Genomic DNA, 22,585 nt, shown 5'->3' with positions numbered 1-22,585 from the left:
TTTGGAAACATCTGAAAAAGATAAGGATTTGTCCTTCTGTTGAAACTGAGGGTTTTTTTATTATTATTTTTATTGTATACCAAAGTTTGGAGAGAATTTTGGGGTGGTTGGCCAGAAATGTATTAGGATACAGCATGTACAAAATCCTTTTGGGGCTACTGGGCTTAGAAGACAGTTCAGAGATAATAAACATCTAGGCCATTTAAAATTGAGGTATGAGACCCTACACTACAACTGATGGCAAGAAACGTGTCACATAAAAACGCCAGAGACAGAGAAAATGCACGCTAATTTCAAATACTGCACTCCCTCCTTCCAACTGAAGCACACCTCTCCAAGCAGCTTCTTATGAGAAACTTCACATAGCATGTCTCAGGATGAGTACTACAGCAGGGTTTATTTAGTGATGGTTACTGACTCTCAAACAATATAAGACAGGCCAGCCAGTTTATTCAAATTGAATCTAAACCTTAGACCTCTGGCTCAAGAAACCTTTAATGACATAAATCCTCCACTAAATCTGAAATGGTTTAAATCAGTCTTATAATTTCTAATACTGCAGGCTGGCAACTACAACATGACAAATGTTTAGTTCAGTTACAAACTGACTTTCCTTGGCTACCAAATCTTAAACAGTAAAAAATGGTGTTTTACAAAAGGCTTTCTCCATATACCCACTGCTACCAGTCTCAAGTAATTACGGTTTCTTCATCCCCCATGAACATTTCTAGATGAGGGGGATTTTCTTTGATCTGTTTACCTTGATGGGTATGAAAAAACTCAAGAGTAAGTATAAAGAATGAAGATTAACTGAGATGCCAAGAAAAGTTTTTATTGCAAGCACAGTGAGCAGAAAGATGTCTTCTCACACAAAGTGGCCACAAGGTCTGCCATTAACTAAATCTCTTTGACAACCCTTCATTGGTTTAAAGCATGTGAATTAGCCTTTTGCTATCAGGTGTACATCATTTCTGCCATGTGGGACATTTTCTTGGGAATATACAAGTAATATTCCATGTAGCCTGATAGGTCCTCAATGGTCACATCATCCACATAGACTCGAGCTTGCTCAGAACAGGAACGGGGAGAGCCAGACAGAGTTCTGGTATGCAGCGACTGAGAGTAGTCCTCAAGCGTGGATCTTCGTTCTGGGGCCAAGGGAGGGACGTTCTGCAGGCCTGAAAAGGAATACACTTCCATATCATGCCATCTCTTACACTGGCACTCCTTGCCTATGCATGCACATGGCTTGCCCTGGTTTAGCTTGGAAACAGATTGAAAGTCAGAGAGATCGCTGGCCTTGAGACTTGTGTGGGAGACTTGGGTAGCATCAGAGGAGTCTTCTGTCTTACTCTCTGATGACAGCCTTGGAACTGAGGTTCCCAAAGGCTCAACGACTCCCCCTGTGTGATTGGCATCCAGCGAAGCAGAGCCTTCTCCTGCACTGAACTCTTTAGGAGTTGAAATTCCCAGCCCGCTGCTGCCATCAGGGGGGTCAGTCTGGCTTCTGTGCTTGAGCTGGCTGCTGGAAGGAGATGCTATTGTACTGCAGTGTATGAACTTTGGAGGATGAAGGACAGGAGACTTAGAACGTCGACGACGCTGGGTTCTCACTGCTCCTCGTGAGGACTTCCTTGTAGACCTAAGAGAAAAACATACAGAAAAATGTTGGGGATACAGAGCCCTCCCAACAGATTCTTTATGACAGATGGAAATTTATCTTCTCTCAGGTTTACAAAGTTATAAATTTCCCCCAAAGAAATGGACCTCCCTCCATTTTCAAGCTGCCTAAGTGTTCATATCTCAAAAGCCACAACATCCCCTTGTTAGCAAGCTATAGAAAAAGGCGAGATAACTGAATTATTTAGGACAAATATGTGGTGTGGAACACCAGCCTTGTCTCCACCCTAGGTTTGTGAATCTTTGACCAGTGGGAATCGGGAAGTGCACCACACAGACAAACTGAAGCCCAAAAGCCTAAATGCTGTGTCCTAAGCCTGAATATAGCTTCAGTGCCTCTGTACGGCTAATTACAGTACTAGTAAACAAAACTTAAGATTTATCACTCATTATGCTAGTATGCCAGTACTAGTAAACAACGTTTAAGATTCATCACTCATTTTATCATTGGTAACAACCAACAAAAAAATAAATAATAAATAAAAGGATTTAGACTCTGAGGTTCTCAGATATTCGGAGAGCTCTCAGACACCCTATATAAGTTAACTACTACTTGTAAGATATTTAAATTTAAAAACTGAGCAAAGAAAAAGAGACTCAATACTGTCAAGCAAATTAGAAAAAAGAAAGAACCAAACAGGACTTTGGAAAATAAAATTATATTTGGAATTAAGCTAAATGAATAGGCTAAACAATACACATAGCAAAGGAAAAGAAATACTGAACTGGAAGAAGATCTGAATTATTTGTAACAGGGACCAGCAAGTTATAGCCTGTGGTTCAATTCTAGCCCCCAACTTAGTTTGGTGCTGAGAACTGAACTAAGGCCACATGCATTAAACATGTGTTCTGTCACTGAGTGACACCCCATACCTGTCTCTGTATAGCCCATGAACACTTCTCCAGTGGGCTAGAACTGTGAAACGTGGAGACCAGGGTAGGGCGGCACCCGAATCCCTCTGATCCCCTCTATTCCCCACTGCCTGCAATGGGCATGCTACAGCACTGCCCAGAGCCCACATGGTTTATCATCTACATACATACTAGCACCTGCTGGGCATCACAGTCCAAAAATGTGACCAGTATCAGGATCTCTGTAGGAGAGATGGGCATGCTGGGATCTAGGAGTTACTGAGACAGAGTAAAACCAACTCTGGTGCTTCCCACTACCCACCTCTTCCACCAGGCTATTCATTTCATCCTGAGACCATCTCAGCAAATGAGCACAAAGTATGTCCACCAGGCAGAACGACCCACCCTAGGCAAAGAGCATGGGGCAGGAGTTTTCTCTCTTAAATAAGTACCTGTAAAATATCCTTGGATTTTGTCTCTTGGCCTCCAAAGCCTAATATATTTACTATATAATCTTTTTTTTTTAATTTTTTTTTTTTTACTATATAACCTTTTACAAGAAAGGGTACCAACTCTTGATCTAAAAGGTATACAGAGATAGATTTGGAAAAAATGAAGAAGTTAAGAGAAATGGAAGACAGAATAAGTCTAGTCTCTGAAGTAAAGAATACAGAGAATGGAGGACAAGTGATTTGTGAAGACATAATGGCTGAGAAATGTTTCTAAATTGATGAAAGAAAAAAATCTATATAGGAAAGAGATTAGAGTAGGATAAAGAAATTCATATCTAGTCTCTGTAGCAAAACTGTAGAAAACCAAAAACAACAGGAAGATCTTAAAAGCAGGCAGAAACAAGTCAGATTGTTTCAAAGAGAACAACAATTAGATTGGAAGTAGGCCTTTTAATGTCAACAAGATGAAGCCAAAAGACAGTGAATAGTATCTTCAGGTGCCAAGAGAAAGTAACCATCAACCTAAAACATGATTCCATGTGTACCAAATCCACCTTTCAAAAACAAGGATGAAAAAGATATTTTCAGGTAAACCGAAGATATCTACCAACAAGACATAATGTTACACAACTCCAGGAGGCACCACTCATAACTATCTGTCTACATATTTATGCAGTCCTGGGGATGGAACCCAAAACCTTGTAGGCAAGAGCTCGGCCACTGCGCTATACCCCCAGCTCAGGGAGGCACCAATCAAATGCATTTTCTGTGGGGTTATGCAATGCAAGGGGCCTTTTGCTGAAGGAGACTTTCACTAAAGGAACTACCTTAGGAAGAAAGGGATCCTGTATGGAAGATCTGAGGTATAAGAATGGTGAGCAAAGAAACTGTGAATATGTAGATAAACATAAACACATATTGTCATTTTAAATAAAAGTAACAAAAACTCAACTGTAAAACAAAGTAACAAATCTAAATTACTGAGCAGCTACACCATGAAAGGCAATGAGAGAAAGGGTTCTAAAGACCACGTTTATAATACTAACTTTGTCTTTGTTAAACACATGTATGATGATTAAAATTTCAAGGCTAATTAATAAAAGAATAAAAATATTGTATAATTTTCAAATCAGCATATGTGTAAGTGACAGAGGGAAAAAACAAAACCCTTTATTTTTTGAAAGATGGAAGAAGGAAGGTGGGAAGAGGAAAAGAAAAAGCAGGGTAAACAACAGAAAGTAAAAGGCAGAGGCAAGTTCAAATCCATCAATAATCAATAACCAAAATAAATGTAACTGCATTAAACTGGGCAGTTGAAAAAAATCCTGATGACAGGCCTGAAAAAAACAGGACCAAGTCACTGTTATTTATGTGAGACATACCCAAAATCCAAAGTACAGAATGACTGAAAGAATGGGAAAAGATGCTAAGCAAACACTAAAGAAAATGGGAGCTGGGTGCAGTGGCACATGCCTGTCATCCCAGTCGCTCAGGAGGCAGAGGCAGGAGGATCACAAGTTCAAAGTCAGCCTCAGCAACTTACCCAGGCCCTGAGCAACTTGGCAAGACACTGTCTCCAAATTAAAAAGATAAAATAAAAAGGGCTGGGGATGTGGTTTAGTAGTTAAGCACTCCTGGGCAATACCTGCTACAAACAAAACAAAACAAAAACAACAATAAGAAAAAAAACCCCACAGAGCTAGTCAAATTAAGTCCAGACAATATAAACTTGAAGACAAAAGTCATTATAAAACTACTAAAAATTTCAATTCAATGGGGGTAGGGGTGTATGGGAGGGGGTAGTGGAGTGGGACCCTAAACTTGAATGAACCTAGGTTGTATGTGCCCAATAATTCCAAAACAGAGAAAGCAAAACATAGAACTTGAGGGAAAAATAGACAAATTTACTCTAATGAGGGAAATTTCAACATACTTCTTGATAGGTCAAACCGACCAAAAAAACCTGAAAAAGACTGAAGTAACACATTTAAAGCCTAATTTAATGAACACAGAATTCAAAAACAACTGGAAAAGACCCACTCTTCTCTAACACACATAAACATTTATAAAAACTGACTGACCAGGTCAGACAGAAAGTCTCAATAAATTTACAACATAAATTTACAACTAAGAAAAAGGTGTTTCTTTAATTGCTGGGTCATGGATTCTATATCATGGCATTTCTTTTTCTGGACACTCAGGAAGAAAAATCCCACGGTACTTTAAGGTACTAGATAAAAATCATCTCAATTAAGAAGTTCTAGAAAAACTAAAAAAAAAAAAAAAAGAAGTTCTTACCCATGCCAACTGTCTTTAGATGCACAGGAGGTTTTAGGTTTGGGATCATCTGCTGCTGTTCTGACTGATGCTCTGACGCTCGGGCCTTCTCCAACAGACAGTGATACTATGGACCTGAAGATAAGAACAAAGTTTACTGCCATAGAAAACTATAAAATTATACTATAAAACTATAAAAAACTAGAGAACTTATTGCCCTTACCAACCCAAACACAACTTTTATCAATATCTTTATTTTCTTCTAGTTTATGTTTCTCAAAAATTGTTCAGCTTGTAAGGTAAAGTTTTCTCTAAAACTACATTTAGAGGATCTCAAAAGCCCATAGTTGCAAAATCATAAGCCAAGGAATGATTCTTAAGTGTAACCAACAGCGGGATATAAATAGACTTTTAGGCTGTTTATCTGGGGCAGATCGGGTCTTACATCCAGAGAGAATGCTAATGACACTGGCCACTCATTTTACGCAGGCAAATCAGAGCCCATGAACTAGGTTTAGCAGCAAAACCTTCAGGAGACTTAATTCAACTTGAAAATGAACACATTTAAATGTCATACAATATTTAGAAAAATATTCTAATTTTATAATAAACAAATATTTCTCAGAGTTAAATCTTTGTTTTAAAAGTATACAGGTAATATAGGTTCCCAGTAAAGAAACGTAAAAGAGAAAAAAGGAGAACCATACAAAATCTTATGATCTAGAGACTACCAATATTAACATTTTGGTATAGGCCCTTCCAGATTTAATATGCACAAATGAAATACAAAATACACACAGCTTTTACTATTATATGCTATGATGTTAATAAAAATTCCTTAGAAGGAGATATTAATTTACTAAACTAAAAGGTACTCACTGAAACACAATTTAAAAAGGCAACTTGGGAATAACCTAAACATCCAACAAGAGAAAAATACTGTACTATATAAATTATGGCACATCTATACAATGAAACATTAGAAACTCATTAAAAATGTACAAAGAACTGTTAATGATATGAGAGCATATTTATATTATTAGGAGAAAACAGCACAAACACTTCACACACTACGATCTCAACTATGTAAAACATGTATGATATTATGTACAAATGGTCTAGATGGTAAAATTATGGTAAATTGTGAGCCGTTTTCATTCTTTTTTTTTTTTTTTTTTTTTTTTTGGTAAACTCTTCTTTAATAAGCATGTTACTATTTTACAGTTAGAAAGGCTTATGTTGTTTTGTAACTAATATATAGACATTTGTCCTGATAAGACAAATACCATTAGGAATTGAAACCTGTTGAACAAGATCATGCTAAATTCCTGGCAAGGCTTGGTTACTTTATGAGTCACTCCCTTAGAAGTCCCATTTGTAAATCAGCAACAATATGAAATAACTAAAAATGTATGCTGTACCATGTAAGTCTTATTCTGCTTAGTCATGCTAATGAATCACTGCTTGTCTTCTCAAGTGCTCACTGCTCCTCTTCCTGTAATTTTTTCTCAAGGCAGATCACATGCTACAAATACCATAATTTTCAACCATATACTGTACAAATACTTTGAAAGATATTTTATAATGAGCCAAGTAATTTTTAGCAAACACCAAAATGACTCAATTTCACATTTCAATTTCTTAAAACATCAGGAAACAAGTCTGTGCATCAAGAGATAAACAAGGTTTACACATGAAGGTAATGATATATCTGTGTCTGTGTGAGTGTGTCTGTGTGTGTTTTTGTTTTCCCAGAATCTTCCTGATTTTAAAGTTACTCCTGTACCAGCAATCACAAAGCAATACACTACAACCACAATCTGGGACTATCTGCTTTTGTGCTTTATTTCCATTTCCCAAAATGATTTATCAAAGTATTGCTATGAATGGCAAGGTGAACATAAAGAAAAACTATTGGGAGAAATAATACTTTCTTGAAGTATCAAAAGAAGCAAATGTGAGCACCTTATCATCTGTGGTGAAAATTTATTAGCATAAATCTCCTCATTTGGTAGGTCAAAAATAGTACTAGCAATAGGCAGACACCTATAATGACTAATGTCAATTTAATTTTTACTTTGTGTTATGTATTACATGCATTTCTTTATATTGTCTTTAAGGTACTACATAAAGAAATGGTTACGAGCACAAGTTCAAAGTCAGACTATCTGGGTTCAAGTCCTGGCTCCACCACTTCTTACTAATGTGACTGGTAGAAAGTGACTTTATTTATATAGGTCTCATCTATGACAGTAGTGTCTTATCTTCAAAGGTGATAATGAAGATTAAATTATGTGCACGAAGAGTTTGAGGAGAGTGAGTAATAAATGTTGATTATTATTATTTGCTATTGTGGAGTGCTCTATTCTGAGCTTCCAGTGTTTGGTTTCCACTCATAAAAAGAAAAATTCTTATATCCCTTAAAAATTTTAAGATTTCTTCTGGCTTGGACAAAGAATTGGAGCAAGAGGAGACTTGCACAGAACATTTTGCAAAGGGTGAAATATTAACATTCAGAGAGCAGCTGGTCTGCAGGTACTCTAATTAGTTTGGCCAAAGGGTCCACGATTATTGATCTCAGTGACAGAACCCTACTGAATAGAGGTTTCCATAGTGATAGACTCAGCAATCAGAGACCATGAAATCAACAATGTCGCCACAGATCACTATTGGGCCAATTCACTTTTAGTGAAAAAATACTGTGATTCCCTTGAGATGTATTCCTGATATAATCCCTGATTGGATATTGCTTTTAATCTTTGATTAAAAGGGGGCCTCCTCAAAGTTAAAGCAAACCAAAACACTCAATGCGAATGAGTACAAATGAGCTGCTTTTCAAATTTAACATAAAAGAGATTCTTTAGAAGTAAATCAATATTGTGCAGAATGTGGTAGAATGTCACACTATTACCACTGATATCTTCTATAAATAATAAGGAATATTGGAAGAGGAAAAGCTCTTTAAAGGGAAAGGACTATTTAAATCTAGTAAATAATTACAAATAATATATGTTTAATTACCCTGATGCATCCACTCTTAATTTCTTGAAAGCAGTTTGTAGACTCTCCTCCTCTCCATCCTTGGCTTCAGATTTCATTGTGAAAGTTTTTGCACTACTATAGATGTTCCCGTTAATACTACAAAAGAAAATAAAAATAAGATGAGCAAAGTAAAAGTGGATGGGATCAAAAGGCTCCCTTTGGTTAAAAATCTGTATCTTTGGTTGGCGATATAGCTCAGTGGTAAAACTCTTGTCCAGCATGCTTGAGGTCCCATGGTTCAATGCCCTGCACTGAGGGGTGGGGGACGAGACACAAATATATATGCAAGAACACACACATATACTCCTGATACCATAACTTTGGGAGGAAAAAAATTTATTTCTAAATGGAAGTTTCAATGTAGACGATCAGGAGACTATATGTTTTATTTCTTACGAAGAAACCAAATGAATAATACAGAAAATGTATATGTATTATGACTATTTAAACTGTCCAAATACTTGATGCCCATATCCTATAAATCGGTTTTAGAAACCAGATCATCTGTGATATATGTTTCAGTAAACTTTTTAACAAGGAAAAAAAAATCTCTCCAATTGTAGATTACTAGAAACCTATAAGACACTTACCTTTACGTCAAAAAGTAGGGGGCTCAAATTATAGCACTGATTCTTTACAATGCTACTAAGCATTCATCTAACCTAATCCTAACAATTCTAGTTAAAACTGCATGGTACTTGATGGTATTTTTCTAAAGCAATCCTTACCCAAGTATCTATATGCATAAAGGAGAAATGTCTAAGAGAACAAGATGTTACCACTGTTTAAACAGGGTTAGAAACTTATTTCAATGATTTTTGATTATCCCACAGTGACACTTTTGTTTTTTAAAAACAGCTTTGAATACTGTAATTATTAAAGAAAAATAAATAAATGAAAGAAAAATAAATGAATTAGCAACTCAAAAAGGATAAGGAACAGAACTCCTCTTAAGTTGAGAAAAAATAGTAAGTAAACAACAAATTGCTGTTCTATACATGTGCAAAAATGACTTCTTATTAATAAACTAGTTTGATTAACCAAAGTTCTCCATTTCTTAGAATATCATGCTAAGTGAAATAAGCCAATTCCAAAAAACCAAAGGTCTGGCAGTGCACACCTGTAATTTCAGTCACTCAGGAAGCCATAGAGAATCTCAAATTTGAGGCCAACGAGGGCAATTCAATTAGATTCTCTCTCAAAATAAAAATTTTTTAAAAAGAGCTGGAGATACATTTCAGAGGTAGAACACCCCTTGTTTGAATCCCCCATACCATAAAAACAAAAATAGAAAGAAAAAAAGTGAAACAAAAAACAGAGAATTTTTGAAGCAAAGAATGTATTTCACTTCTTTATTTCTAACTGGTATCCCTGACCCCATTCCCCCACCCCCACTTAAGACACTCTCTGAAGGAGTAGTGTCAGTGTCCTCCCTATGAATCCTAGAGTTTTCTATGATCCCATATCTGCTCATTTCTCACAGGTGAATTTGGTGTTATTGTGAGATCTCTAATATTCCAAAGGTCAAGGTGTCATAATGTTTGATATAACATAACCATGTAGTATCAGTGGCAGAATAAAGCAACAAGGTATCACGACTTTCTATTCATTTATTTATCTAGGTATAGAAGTTAAACTATTCTTGGTGGATCTCTCTGGGGAAAACTGAAAATAGTCTCAAAAGAACTGGCTAGCTTTCATCTTAACTTCTTAAGGCAGAATATGTAAATACAATCTTCACACATATTTGGGGCTTATTAAACACAAGGAAACACTGTCAATACAATTTTGCACTTCACCCATCTCTAATTCATCTTGATTTAGAGGAAGGTCCCCATAAATAGGCAATGTCCTAAATATCTAAGGAGAGGGCTGAGCAAAGATCACATATTCTAATATATCTGAAGCTCCACAATATCTAAAAAGATGCTATAGTAGATTGTAAACAAATTTTTCCTGATGCCAGAACAAAATTAAAATTTGACTTATAGTTCTCCTTGATTACTTTATGACCAAATGGTTTGTTTATAGGCATGTACAGAGTTAATAAATCATCTGAGCACAGTATCCCCAGCCATAAGATCCCCACACAAACCATCTTGGGGTTCCTGTGGAAATCAATCAATATTTAAATACACATCACATCTAAGTATACACTGCTGGATTCTACAGGCAGAAATTCATTCCTTCCACCATTATTTCTAAAATTCCTACCATGTGTGTGCTTGGCATGAGATTGAATGCTAGGGAGAGAAGGGTAAACAGGGGCCCTAGGAACTCCATTTCTGTAAAGACTGAAATCTCATTCCTACCCTCCAGAAACTTAAAATAAATCACTGCCAGAGTAGCTCTGAACCCAGATTTGTAATTTTTAATTATACAGCGCTGACTTAATAGTAAGGCAGGTGACCACCCTCAGTGTTAATATAAACTTAGCTAAATTCTTATTGACATGCTAAAAAAGATCGAGTATCTAAAAACCAAAATAGGCCAAAACAAAAATCTTGGTTACAGACTAAAACTTCAAGAATGAAATACTGTTTAAACTATGTTCAGACTTCCAGTATTTCAATTACTCGCCTTTATTTTCTCATTTATTTTAACCCAGAGCAAAGGTGAATCTCAGACATGAACTTAAGAGCTAGATCAGAGCCTGCTTGTAATCACAAAAGGCTTATTATGCTCCTCTGTATGTCTAGCTTTCCATTCACTCAAGGCCAAAATTTGTACAACTTGCTCTAGACAACAACTAAATTGGTTTGCCCATCTTCATTAATATTAAATTTTTGGGAAACATTCTTTCCGTCTTCACTGCAGTTCTTTAAGTTGAACAATCCCCAAAGAGACTTAACTTGTAAAGGCTCATCAGAAGTCATTTTGCATTCCCAGAGACTTGGAAGGCTAAGACAGGAGGATCCCCAAGTTGGAGGCCCTAATCAACTCAGCAAGACCCTATCTCAAAAAATAAAGAGGGCTGAGGATGTAGCTCAGAGCCCCTGGGTTCAATCTCAGTACCAGAAAAATTTAAAAATTATAACAATAAAATAAAATAAATCACTTTCCACTGTTTTAAGCCAAATCACACACAATTTAATTCTGCTTCGGATTTTCCCCCAAACTTTCAAATATGACAAAGAAAATTCTTCTAAGTTCGGTCAAAAGGAAAAATTCCTGGTTTTCTCTGACTTTCGGCGAAGAGCATGCACAAAACCTATTTACATCTTGACGTTTTAACCGAGATCTCCTTAAACCTCAAGTCTAATTCCCCACTTCCAGGACGCTGAAAAGACCTGAGAACAAGTAATATGGGATCCGCACGTAAGCGTGTCATCACAATGTTAAAAGACCTCGAAACTTTTCCAGACCACCAGGAAGCATGGAGCCTGAGGAATAAAACCCTGCCCAACAACTCTCAAAGAAGCAAACAGGGCTGGGTGAAACAATCGGCCCCCGGGACAAAATCACACACCTCTCTGCACAACCACTCAACCCAACAATCTCAGGACTCCAGTCAAAGAACCAAATTAAATTCTTTTCAACCAGAATCTGGGCCTGTCGCGGTTAAACAGGATCAGAAGAAAAGGTTACGACCTGGGGCGGGGGTCTCGAGGAATGGGGTCCGCGCTGAGCGGGGAGCTGTCCAGGGCCTTGGCTCTGCCCAATCAGGCCTCCAGCTGGAAAACTGCCCCTCGGAAGAATTCCCGGGCTGGAACGAGAGCCGGAATGGGACCGAGGCGCTCGGGATGCGGGAGGAGACCGAAGCGGACCCGAAGAGGCAGCCAAGGAGAACCGGGCTCGGAGGAGAGCGGGAAAAGGCGGGAAGGGGCAAAGGGCGGCCCAGGAGGGCGAAAAGGGGAAGCTAAAGCTGGGCGGGAGACGCGCAGAAGCGGGGCGGGGCGGCGGGAGAGCAGGAAGCGGCGAGAGTGCGGAGCTCCGGCAGGTCCGGGCCGCCGCGGAATAGCCGGCGCCGAGAGGCGCAGGCCCAGGCCCGGCCCAGGCAGTCGGCGCCGGGAGAAGACGCGACGAGAGGCGGGCGAACCCAGAGGAAGCCGCCCGAGCCCGGGCAGGGCCTGAGGGCCGACACGCCGTCCCGCTGCCCCTCCCCCTCACGTCAGGGCACTTACCTCCTCGCAGCTGGGGCGCTCCGGTGATCCAGTCCCGTCAGTTCAGATCGTCTCTCCCCGACCGCCGCGCCTGACTGACCCGGATCCAAACCCGCGGAAGGGGCGGCCCGCGCCTCCGGAGGCGCACTGCGCCTGCGTCACTCGGGCAGGGCCCCGCCTCCTGCTCATGCCCCTCCCACCCCAGTGACTCGGCAGCGCAGTTGGCGGTGGCCGCGCAGGCGCGGGGTGGTGGCCTCGCCTCTCGAGCGCCCCGCCCCGCCCCTCTCAGAAGCACGTGCGCTTGCGTCATTTCCTGTTATTCTTTTCGCTCCCACCTCCTGCGCTGTGTTTGTTGGGGAGCGACTTTTGGGGAGTGTCTGCTTCCTCTTTTCTGTCAGGTGAGTGAGTAGGCGTAATTCTTCCCAGTCGCCCAGCCGCCTCCACTTCACCAGGGTCTCTTGGTGCTTCGTCCTTCACGTGGAGTCGCCAGGGCAACGGGATTCCTCCAGGGTGAGGTCCGGGTGCGAGAGTCTTCGTGCAGACCGAGCCCCTTCTGAGCGTTTGGTCAAGTCCCCTCGATGCCGCGGTCTGGATCGCCTGCAAAGGCCTGGGCTCGGGCCGCGGCCCTTGCCTCCTGGGATCTTTTCAGGGTCTTCTGAGAAGCGAAGAGGTATTGGTCATAGCCGGGACCAGGGATGCGAGGCCAGAATTAAAACTGAAGTGCCTTTGCTTTTGATGCCTGTTTGACTTAAGGCAACTGCTTTTCCCTCTCTGGGCCTCAGTTTCTTCGTCTAGTAAGTTAGGAAGTTGGACAGTATCTACGAATGACCTTTTTTCAGGCATGAACTCCTTTGGGAATCTGGTGAGACCTATAGACCCTGTCGCCAGAGAAATGCACATACACACCAAATTTTGACAGAAAGTTTAGGCAGCTAAGTTGGTGATTTCTTTTTAGGGCTCGTTCCCCATGTATGATTCCCATGGGTACCTACATAGAAGGCAGGGAAGGGGTGAGCCCCAAACAGCTGCTACCTCCTGCAGCACCAGGACTGGTACTGCCAATCTAGCTCTGCCGCTCCTCGCCGGCCATTGCCCCGCTCCACTTCTCAAAACTTCGTGGGAAAAGATGACCGTCCTCAATGCCGTTAGTTTTGACCCAGCCCTAAAGTGAGGGAGTCACTCTGAACCCAAACTGGCCCCTCTCACCCTTATTCCCCAGTCCCATCGGGGTGGTCACCTAGCTGAATAGGCAGCTGAAGACAATTTAGCCATATCCAGCTTAACTACACCCATGGGATCCTTGACTCTGGGAATGAATTATAATTCCTTGTACAGGCAGCCCCTTAACTGCTGATGGTTTGAATTAGGACTTTTTGACTTCATGATTATGGGAAAGCAGATGGCATTCAGTAGGAACCGAGCTTCAGATTTTGATTTTTTTTTTCCCCAGGGCTCGAAATATGCCCTCTTATGATACTGGGCTTAAGCAGGGAGCTGCAACTCCGGGTTGGCAGGCAGTCACCTAGTCAGGAAGGTAAACCACAGAGACTCTACAGTGTACTGTTACCCAACTTTGATGTTCAAGTAAGTTATATGTATCAAATACATCTTTTGATATTTTCAATTTATGATGAGTTTATCTGGGTGTAACCCCATCATAAGTGGAGGAGTATCTATATAAATACAGCCTTTTTTTGTAATTTTTGTAATATTTTTGTAAAGCATGTTGTAGGCATAGGTAAAACATTTTAGATTCTCCTTGTTTATATCAGTGGCTCTTATAATGAGATGAAAGAACCGTTAGTTTTATGATGATGATGATGTTAATAAAAATGACTGTCCTTTTCTGAGCAGCAGTTATTTACATACTCTTGTCTAATATTCCTGTGATTTTATACATTCTGCAGGTGAGGATGAGTGGGACTCAGAAAGATTAGGTAACTTGTTCTAACTCCCCTGGTAGTAAGTCAGGATTTAACTGTCTCAAAAGCCTGTTTATCCTCAGCTGCTCTTCTCAACATCTTCTGGAAAATAGGCATTTTTTTCTCAGAAGTTTCTAAGTGAATTGCATCAAAACCAAATATGTGTTATTTAAGCTGCCTTGAAATAAAATCTCATACATCCTCGAGAGTGGGGATTGTGTCTAGATCATTGCTGAATTCCCAGAATTTCACATAAAACCTTGGAGGTAGATGCTCAGTAAAGTTTGGATGAATTCTCATTTTACTTTACTTTTACCTGTTAAGACATTAAATCCTAAAACTTAAAAAAAAAAAAAAGTTCCTTTTCTTTCCATTATAAAGTTAGGTATTATCTGAGATGTGAATCATTAGGAGGAGCAGAAGGTGAGAACCTCTTGGGAACACTGAAGTCTGTTAACTCACACTTAATGTGGTCTTAACTTTCAAGTCATGTAGAGGACTGGCTCACTGTGTGGGACATCATGACTTGGAATGAAATGGAGAAGCTACAAAATATGATCTCTGTTAATTCCAGCTACTCAGGAGGCTGAGACAGGAGGATGGCAAGTTCAAAGCCAGACTCAGCAATTTAGCGAGACCCTGAATCAAAATAAAATGGAAAAAAAGCTTGGGGGTGCTGGGATGTAGCTCAGTGGTAGGTACTTGCCTCGCATGAGCACAGCCCTGGGTTCAATCCCCAGTAAGGAAAAAAAAAAAAAAAATCCCTGAGTGAACAAAAAGCTAGAGTTGGCCCCTGCACCAACAGGATCTCTTTAGCCATCAGAAAACTGAACTTTGTGGATCTCACGTTCAGGAAATTAGCTAGGTATTAACTTAATGCACATAGTGATGCTCTTTAGTTAAAAAGCTATTCTAGTTATAAAATTCCTGTAAAAGTGACAGATATTTTGTAAGTGATTCTTCTAGCCTTGTGATAGGTGTCTTATAAGTGATTGAATAGGGAGGACTGAATTCCATCAAATGCTGCAAAAACAACTTATTTAGGATGATCTTTTATTTTTTTCTTCATTTTTAGGATAATTTTAAATTTTAAATACGAGTTTGGAGAAGGCAACTTCAAGGTCTTCTTTTTTTTTTTTTTTTTTTTGTAATTTCTCTCCATAGCGCCAGGGCTCAAACCCAGAGGCTCATGTATACTAGGCAAGTACTCTAACACTCACCTATACTACCTGCAGCCCAAGTGCAATCCTAAACATTTTTATTTCCCTAGTGATATGGTAGCCATCCTACCAGTTGGTAATCTAGAAAAGTAGTCTTTTGTTTTAAGGCTCAAATAAATCAATTTATTCCTTATTTTGATATAATTTCTTAAATGACTAGGGTAGAAGGTAGTGGTGATCTTATTTGTGTCTTAATTACAAGTGTGGTGTCTTTAATTTTACTAAACAACTTGTGAAACAGGTCCTTTTACTATGTCCATCTTACAGCTGAGGAAGCTAAGGCTCAGAATAGTTAGATAGCTTGTCCAAGGTTACACAGCTTGTTAGTGGCAGAATGGGGATTCAAATCTAGGCTGGCTGACTCTCAGCCCTCCCTCCTGATCATCCTCACACTGCTTTTCCTAGCCTCCCACACCTGACTAGACCAGGGATACCTGCTTTCACCTGTGCTTGAGGAAGCTGTCTGTCCAGGTCTAGGACTGTGTTCCAGCAATGCTTGCCGTGTGTGTCCTTGACCCTCACAGATCTGCATTTCTGGGAACATTGTTTACCCATGGCTCGTCTTTCCACTCCAGTCTCTGCTCACATCACTTCCCCAGAGGGGCCTTCCCTGGATGCCCCCAGAGGCCGTCTTCACCCTGTGTCCCTTTCCTTGTTTTATTTTTCCTTTTAGAACTTGTCATCTTCTGTCGATGTATATTTATCGTCTTGTGCCCTTGCTAGAATAGAAGCTACCTGAAGACAGACTTTTCTTTATCACTACTTTTTTAAATTGACTCTAAGATGCACTTGTTCCCACAATTTAGCACTCTGCAAATCTGGATATGTCTTATAATTGGCAATGTGACCTGGCTTAATTAGTTATATTTGGTGGTTGTGTTGTTTTGTTTTGTTTTCTGCTGTGGAGTGAATGCAGGGGTGCTCTACCACGGAGCGACATCCCCAGTCATTTGTTTGTTTATTTATTTATTTATCTATATTGAGACAGGGTCTTGCTAAGTTGCCAAGACTGGCTTGAATTTGCCATCCTCTTACCTCAACCTCCCCAGTAGCTGGGATTATAGGTGTGTGCCACCATGCCTGGTTGTTTTTCTTTTTTAATTGCACCTCCAGTAAATAGTCTTTAAAATGGCATTGTCGGAATGGGGGTCTAGCTCTGTGACAGAGCATTTGCCTAGGTTGTGTGATCCCCAGCACTGCAAAAATAAGTAAAATAAATGATAATGCCTTAGGAGTTTATGAAAATATCACCAGGGCCTCAATTCCTGGTACCACATAGTTGGCACTCAGTAATTACTAGTCAGAGGAAGGCATTGAACTGTGTGCCAGAACTATGAAAATATTTTTCACCTGCATAATTATTCTGTTATGAAATGCTTCCTGTTACCAAGCCAGTCTGGTAGTGAGGATTGAATGTGTGTTGATTATTTTGAAATGCTGCAAGAGTGCAGAGACCTGCGTCCATTCTCTTTCTGCTGTGGGACCTCAGCATGTCAGGGTGCCTCTCGTATCCTCAGTTGGACTTGCTCTTTCCACTGATCTTAAGCAACACCTGCTGCTTGCACAGTGCTGTGCAGAAGGCCTTGAGAGGCTCCTGGTTCTTTGGAGAGCCACAGAATCAGCAGAAGTACAGTGTCCTGTGTGGACACCGGAAGGGTTGCCTGGCCCACTGTGGGGTGCAGGATGGGCTCTCAGAGAAGGCCTCCTGGAGGAGGGTTTGAAAGGCAGGCATTGCCTGGGCAGTGGGAAGGGATGGGACAAGACTGGAGGGTGAGGCCAGGCGAGCACTAGGGGAAAATTGTGTTAAGGAGCTTGGATTTTATCCTGAAGATTGTGAACTATTTTCATGATGGTGACAATGGAAATGGGGGGAGCTGAGGCCAGTTAGAGACACTTGAAATGCTCTGGGGAATGCCAGAACTGAAACCACAGCTGGAGGGCAGTGAGGAGGACCTGGCGTCCAGAGAGACCAGGGCCTTAGACCAAGCTGGGCTGAGGCGTCCAGCTTGAGTGAAGCCCAGTAGGTGACCCGTTTACTAGGGGAGCAGATCCAGGGAGACCAGGCTTGGGGAGTGGGGGGAGAGATCGGTTTTGGGCATGGGGAGTTTGAAATGCAGTGAAGACAGGTATCAAGTGATGTGGGGTCTTGAAGGCCATGGAAGGGGGTTATCTTCGGATTTCCCCTAAGAAACATGGGAGTTATGAAAGAGAAGCAGCCGGATTAATTTTAGAATGATTACGCTGGCTTCAGCATAGGCTGACGTGGTGCACCAGGCCTGAGATGACCCTGATCTAGAGGACAGTCTCCTAGGTATGGAGAGCAAGCTGTGTAGCCAGGCTTTGGCACAGGATTCACGTGCAGGAGGACCAGGCTGAGGAAGTCCACAGTGACATTGGCTTTCTAGTTTGACAGCTGAATGGGTGTTGTTGCCTGTCTCTAAACTCTGCTGAAGTCAGTTGACAGGGAGCAAGAAGAAAAATAATATTTAAATGGGGATAAAAATAGCAACTAATACTTTGATAGCTCTTAGTTTGTGTCATAATTTTAATTTCTCATTTTAGTTCTCACAACAATCCTATGAGGCTACCATTATCCTCTTCATTTTTCAGATGAGGAAATTGAAGCAGAGAGCAGTTAAGCAACTTGCCTGAGGTTGCACAGCACACGTGTGGTGGAGCTAGAATCTGAACCCGGGAGTCTGCCTTCCCTGCCTGCCTCTGATGCTGTTTGAACATCTTGAACCGGGAAGACCTGCAGGCACCGTGGGGCGGTGTCCAGGGGCAGGAGGACATGTCAGTCTGAAGCTCAAGTAGGAGGTGGGGACTGGAACTAGGAACTATGGAACCCACATACCTGTGGCCACTGAAGCCACAGGATTGGGTGAGGACCCCGTGAGGGGCGGGGGAATCGTAGGTGAAAGAAGCAAGGGAAACGCTGGAAGGTAAACACAAGCATTTGTAGGGAGGATGCATTCCATCTGCAAGCTGGTCACTTGTCACTGTTTATAGGTACCAGTCAGCACTTATGAAGTCCACTCCCCTGAATTAGATCGGCTCTGGGCATCCTGCCAAAGTAGAGTTCTTGTCCCACAATCCTGCAGACCTACCCAGGATGGGGTGATCCTTCCTACTGTCTTCCACTGTGAGAGTCTACTTGGTGGCTTCACTGAACATCTGGGTTTGTCCCTCACCACCATAGCAGCAGAGCCTCTAGCCCTTCTGCTTACCGTATGCCAGCTCCCTGGGGACAACGCCCACCCCCATGTAGGTTCGGTCCGCACTATGCACACCATGGCTCTTCACTTACCCCGTCAGAGCCAGGCTACATCTCGGACCCCCGCACCTGACACAGGGTCTGCTGCAGAGTGTTGGTGAGGGTGAGCCAGAGTCGCCCAGTCAGTCAGTCAGTAGGTTCACTCTGGGTGGTTCCCTGGAGAGCCAGCTGGGACTGCCGCTTCCTTCAGCTGTTTCTTTGAGCTGCAGGGCCTCTCACCACTCTGTGGTTGGGGGAAGTAGGAATGGGCTGCTGTCTCCTGTTACTATCGTAATAGCCCTCAAGCTACGGTAGCCTGTTATTTTGATGTTTGCTTTCCTGGAATGTTAGGGGGCAGAAAAGGAAGTGAAGGAGGGCCTGGCCTTGCCCGCCTGGATGAGTGTCCTGGCCGTGCATTTGGGTCCTTTTCCAGGTTTCCACTGGTCACCAGCAGAGGGTGCCACAGGATCGCAGGCTCTCGCCTTCATTGGGATAAAGCAGAACTGTTGAAGAGCCGAGGTTAATGGATCACTTGCCTTCTCACCCACATTTTTGTTCATTTGAACTTTGCAGTTTAAACAGTAGAGTATATGTGTGTTTTCTGTGTGTGTATTTAAACTCCAATAAAAAGTTTGAAAACCCTAAGAAGATAAAGATAACCTCCGTATGTATGCCATGAAATAGGTATTGGGTTAGAGGGAGCTGGTCTTTTTTCTCTACAATTCTTGATCTTGTCTGAGCTATGAGAGTCCCCCCCAAGAGAGCCACAAATCCCAGGTTAAGACCTCTTACAGCAGTAGAAGAGGAAATAAGCAAAAAAGGAAATAAAATGGCCCTTAAGACATATGAAGAGATGCTCAGCCTCAGTTTTCCAAAGATAAATGCTTCTTGGAAGTGCACTGACACACCATTTTTAACCCATCAGATTGAAAGAAACCCCCAAGTTTGATGGCACACTGGCTGGGGTTGGAGGAGGAGCCGGGCATTGGGCAGCAGCCCCTTTCATACATTGCTGGTGGGATTGTGCAATGGACAGTCCCTATTGATTTGGCAGTATCTATCAAAACGGTAAGCCCAGCAGTCTCCCCTGTAGGTGACATTTGCACACACGGGCAATGACTTATGTAAAAGGTCAGCCATTGCAGCAGTGGTTACAACAGCAAAAGTGGAAACTACTCGGGCATCCATCTTGGAGGACTGGCAGGGAGAGCTGGTACATCCACACAGTGAGCACCACGTCGCTGGGGAAAAGCTCAAGGATGCTCTTTGTGGATGGGGAAGGAGCTCTAGAGCCGTAGAGCTGAGCCTTGGGGCACGCACGCTTCACAGCTGCCCAGTAGCATGGTTGGGTTTGGGTTTTCAAGCTGAATTGAGCTATTTCTTAGAGTCTTCAGCTGATTTTTTTCAAGTATTTCTTCATTCTCTGTGTATATGTTCATAAGCATCAAATTCTTTCTGAGAGAAAAAGGAAAGTTTTCACCAGAAGGTGTGCTGTGTCCTGGGATCCCTGAGTGGGAGATCTTGCTCTGGGTCCTTTCCTCTGCCTGTCTCCTCGTCTTCTCTCCTCCTCCTGTCTTGAGACCAGTTCCTGCTCCAACATCACTTGGGTGTCCTTTCCCATCTTCTCAGGAAATGCGTGCTGTTTTTTCTGTGCGTGCAAACACACATCATGCCATCGTTCTCCTCTCCCCCAGCCATTAGTTTTAGCTTTAGAGGTCTTAATTGGCTTTGCTTGTGATACTAGAATTGGTCAGCAGTGTGGACCCAAAATAGTTCAGAATGCCCTACTCTGCCACTTAGGCGGGTTATATTTATAGCCAGAGAGCTTTTCTCATCTTTAAAAGAGAGAAAGCAAAACCCAAACCCCACAAAGCTCCCTTCTACCCAAGTTCTCCCTAAAGTTGCTGTCCCCCGCCCCCCCCCCCCATCTCTGTGTCCCCTTCTGCAGCCAGACTTCCATTGCCACTGCAGCACTTCTTGCCGGGGTCATCGTAACCTCGTTGCTGAATCTGGTGGCCGTGGTCTTGGTTCTTCTGTTGCTTGGACGCTGAACAGTATCTGATATGTGCAGCCTCCTCCTGACTTAATCCCAGCCTCTATGTCACTGCTACTGGGCACGTCCTGTGACCTCTTCTTTCCAGTCCCCCCCGGCAGGCTCCTTTTCTGCTCACTTGCCAGTCCTCACAGGCCTCACCTCTGCTCTTATTTCTTCTTCACTTCCTGAATGGTTCAGTGTCAGAGAATACAGAAGGCCATTCTGACTTGCTTGAGTGAATAAAGGAATATACTAGAAGAATATCAGGAAGCTCACTCAACAAAAGGAAGAGCTGAACAGCCAGGCCTTATCATTCTGGGCACCGAAGCCCTGCCCGGGGCATTGCAGTCAGAATTGATTCAGGTCCTCACATTTTTGATGCCGATGCACCCCTCCATGTGAGATTCAGATTCCAGGAGAAGAGCTGTGACTGGAAGTGTCTGTAACAGGGTCAGAGTTTACCCACCCCTACCCAGAGGTGTGAAAACAGTGCAGCTTCTTCTGCTTTGTCACCTGGTCTCATCTTCCTTTCAAACTTGCGTTCTTCCCCCTGGGGCATTCCAGCCTTTCTGATTTCCAGCACTCTGTCTTGCGTACCCGTTCACTATGCCAGGGTTTTTCCTCCCTCCCACCTTTCTCTCTGCATTCTCTGGCATCTGGGCGTAAGGGGGTGGCAGATGAGCTATATGATTCAGATGGTGTCCCTCACCCTGACATGTGGATACTTCAGACTTATCCCAGGGCATTGTGGATCATGATGGAACCCACCAGGTGGGGCTGAGCTGGTTTAGATCCTGAGCAGCACACTGACCAACTTCCAACTCTGAAACTTGCCAGTGTTTCTAGTCCTGAGGTCCTTATGCACCGTGGCCTTCTGCTTTATCACCTGGCTTCCCTTCATCCATCTACTAGCACATCACTGGCCATGTGGACACTTCCAGATCACCTACTGGCACCTGCAGACCAAGGGAAAGTGGGGAGTTGCTACTGCCCACCACACCATCTCCCAGAGCTACTCTTACAGCTTCTGTGTCTGCCTGACTGTGTGGCTTGTCAGGGAACAGCTCCTCCAAGAGGCTAGGGCTCCCTGGGCTGTGCTCGGGAAAGCAGTCAACAGTGTCCCCCAGGTCTGTGCCCTCAGCACCAAATGGGATTTGACCTGTGAGGAGGGTGGACTGAAACACTTGCTTCTGAACTCTTGTCCTGCTTTTTCTCCTCGGCCGTGTCAGAAGGCCCTTCCCTGATGCTGCATGGGAACTTGTCCTTAATCTTACACTATGTCCTCTCCACCCTGTGGTTTATAGAAAATCTACCCTCTCATCCCCAAGTTGCATTCTTGATCTGCAGAGGGAAGATTTCTGAAATTAGGAAACTTTTCTCCAACAAAGCTAGATATTAAGATTATTACCTCACCATGGACTCAAGAAAACCGAATTCCAATCTCAGGGCTGAATAACAGCTGCCTGAGTGACAAAGGCCACTGATGGAGGTCAACTGGCTGGGGATCTGCCTGCTAACTAAGAATCAGAAATTATCAGCAACCAAAGTGCATTGGTTTTTAATCTCAAGAAATGTTCCCTGCACCTGTCTTAGAAGGTGTGCATGTTTGGGTTTGCAGGACACTTTGACATCTCACCAAGACTATGTTCAAGGGTCAGGTGGAGAAGGGATGCTCTTAACCAAAGGAAGCAGGCGGGGAGAAATAGGCAGGAACAGGAAAGGTCTCCATGGCTAGGGAGTCTCTTCCTG

The 22,585-nt window shown here is 42.4% G+C and overlaps 1 protein-coding gene and 1 long non-coding RNA gene across 4 annotated transcripts; one reads left to right on the top strand and one right to left on the bottom strand.

The window, feature by feature from the left end:
* Positions 1-106: 106 nt before the first annotated feature.
* Positions 107-12,582, bottom strand: Oser1 (oxidative stress responsive serine rich 1). 2 transcript variants are annotated; one of them, XM_047540525.1, is made up of 5 exons: positions 12,428-12,535; positions 11,895-12,009; positions 8,283-8,399; positions 5,283-5,396; positions 107-1,642 (listed from the first exon to the last, which is right to left on the bottom strand). In XM_047540525.1, exons 3-5 carry the CDS (start codon positions 8,357-8,359, stop codon positions 955-957), a joined length of 879 nt encoding a protein of 292 aa, XP_047396481.1. In that variant the 5' UTR covers positions 8,360-8,399; positions 11,895-12,009; positions 12,428-12,535; the 3' UTR covers positions 107-954. The 2 variants fall into 2 exon arrangements, with proteins under 2 accessions (XP_047396481.1, XP_047396480.1); XM_047540524.1 differs by lacking the exon at positions 11,895-12,009 and having other exon boundaries at positions 108-1,642; positions 12,428-12,582.
* LOC124977177 (uncharacterized) lies at positions 12,187-19,834 on the top strand. 2 transcript variants are annotated; one of them, XR_007107114.1, is made up of 3 exons: positions 12,187-12,804; positions 13,857-13,990; positions 18,159-19,834. It is a non-coding gene; the product is annotated as an uncharacterized LOC124977177 (long non-coding RNA). The 2 variants fall into 2 exon arrangements; XR_007107113.1 differs by lacking the exon at positions 12,187-12,804 and adding an exon at positions 12,812-13,076 and having other exon boundaries at positions 18,159-19,833.
* The last annotated feature ends 2,751 nt before the right edge of the window (positions 19,835-22,585 follow it).

Source organism: Sciurus carolinensis, chromosome 2 (assembly GCF_902686445.1).
Source record: "Sciurus carolinensis chromosome 2, mSciCar1.2, whole genome shotgun sequence".
Lineage (NCBI taxonomy): Eukaryota > Metazoa > Chordata > Mammalia > Rodentia > Sciuridae > Sciurus > Sciurus carolinensis.
Note: the sequence above shows the minus strand (reverse complement) of the source record. Positions and strands in the feature narration are given on the sequence as shown.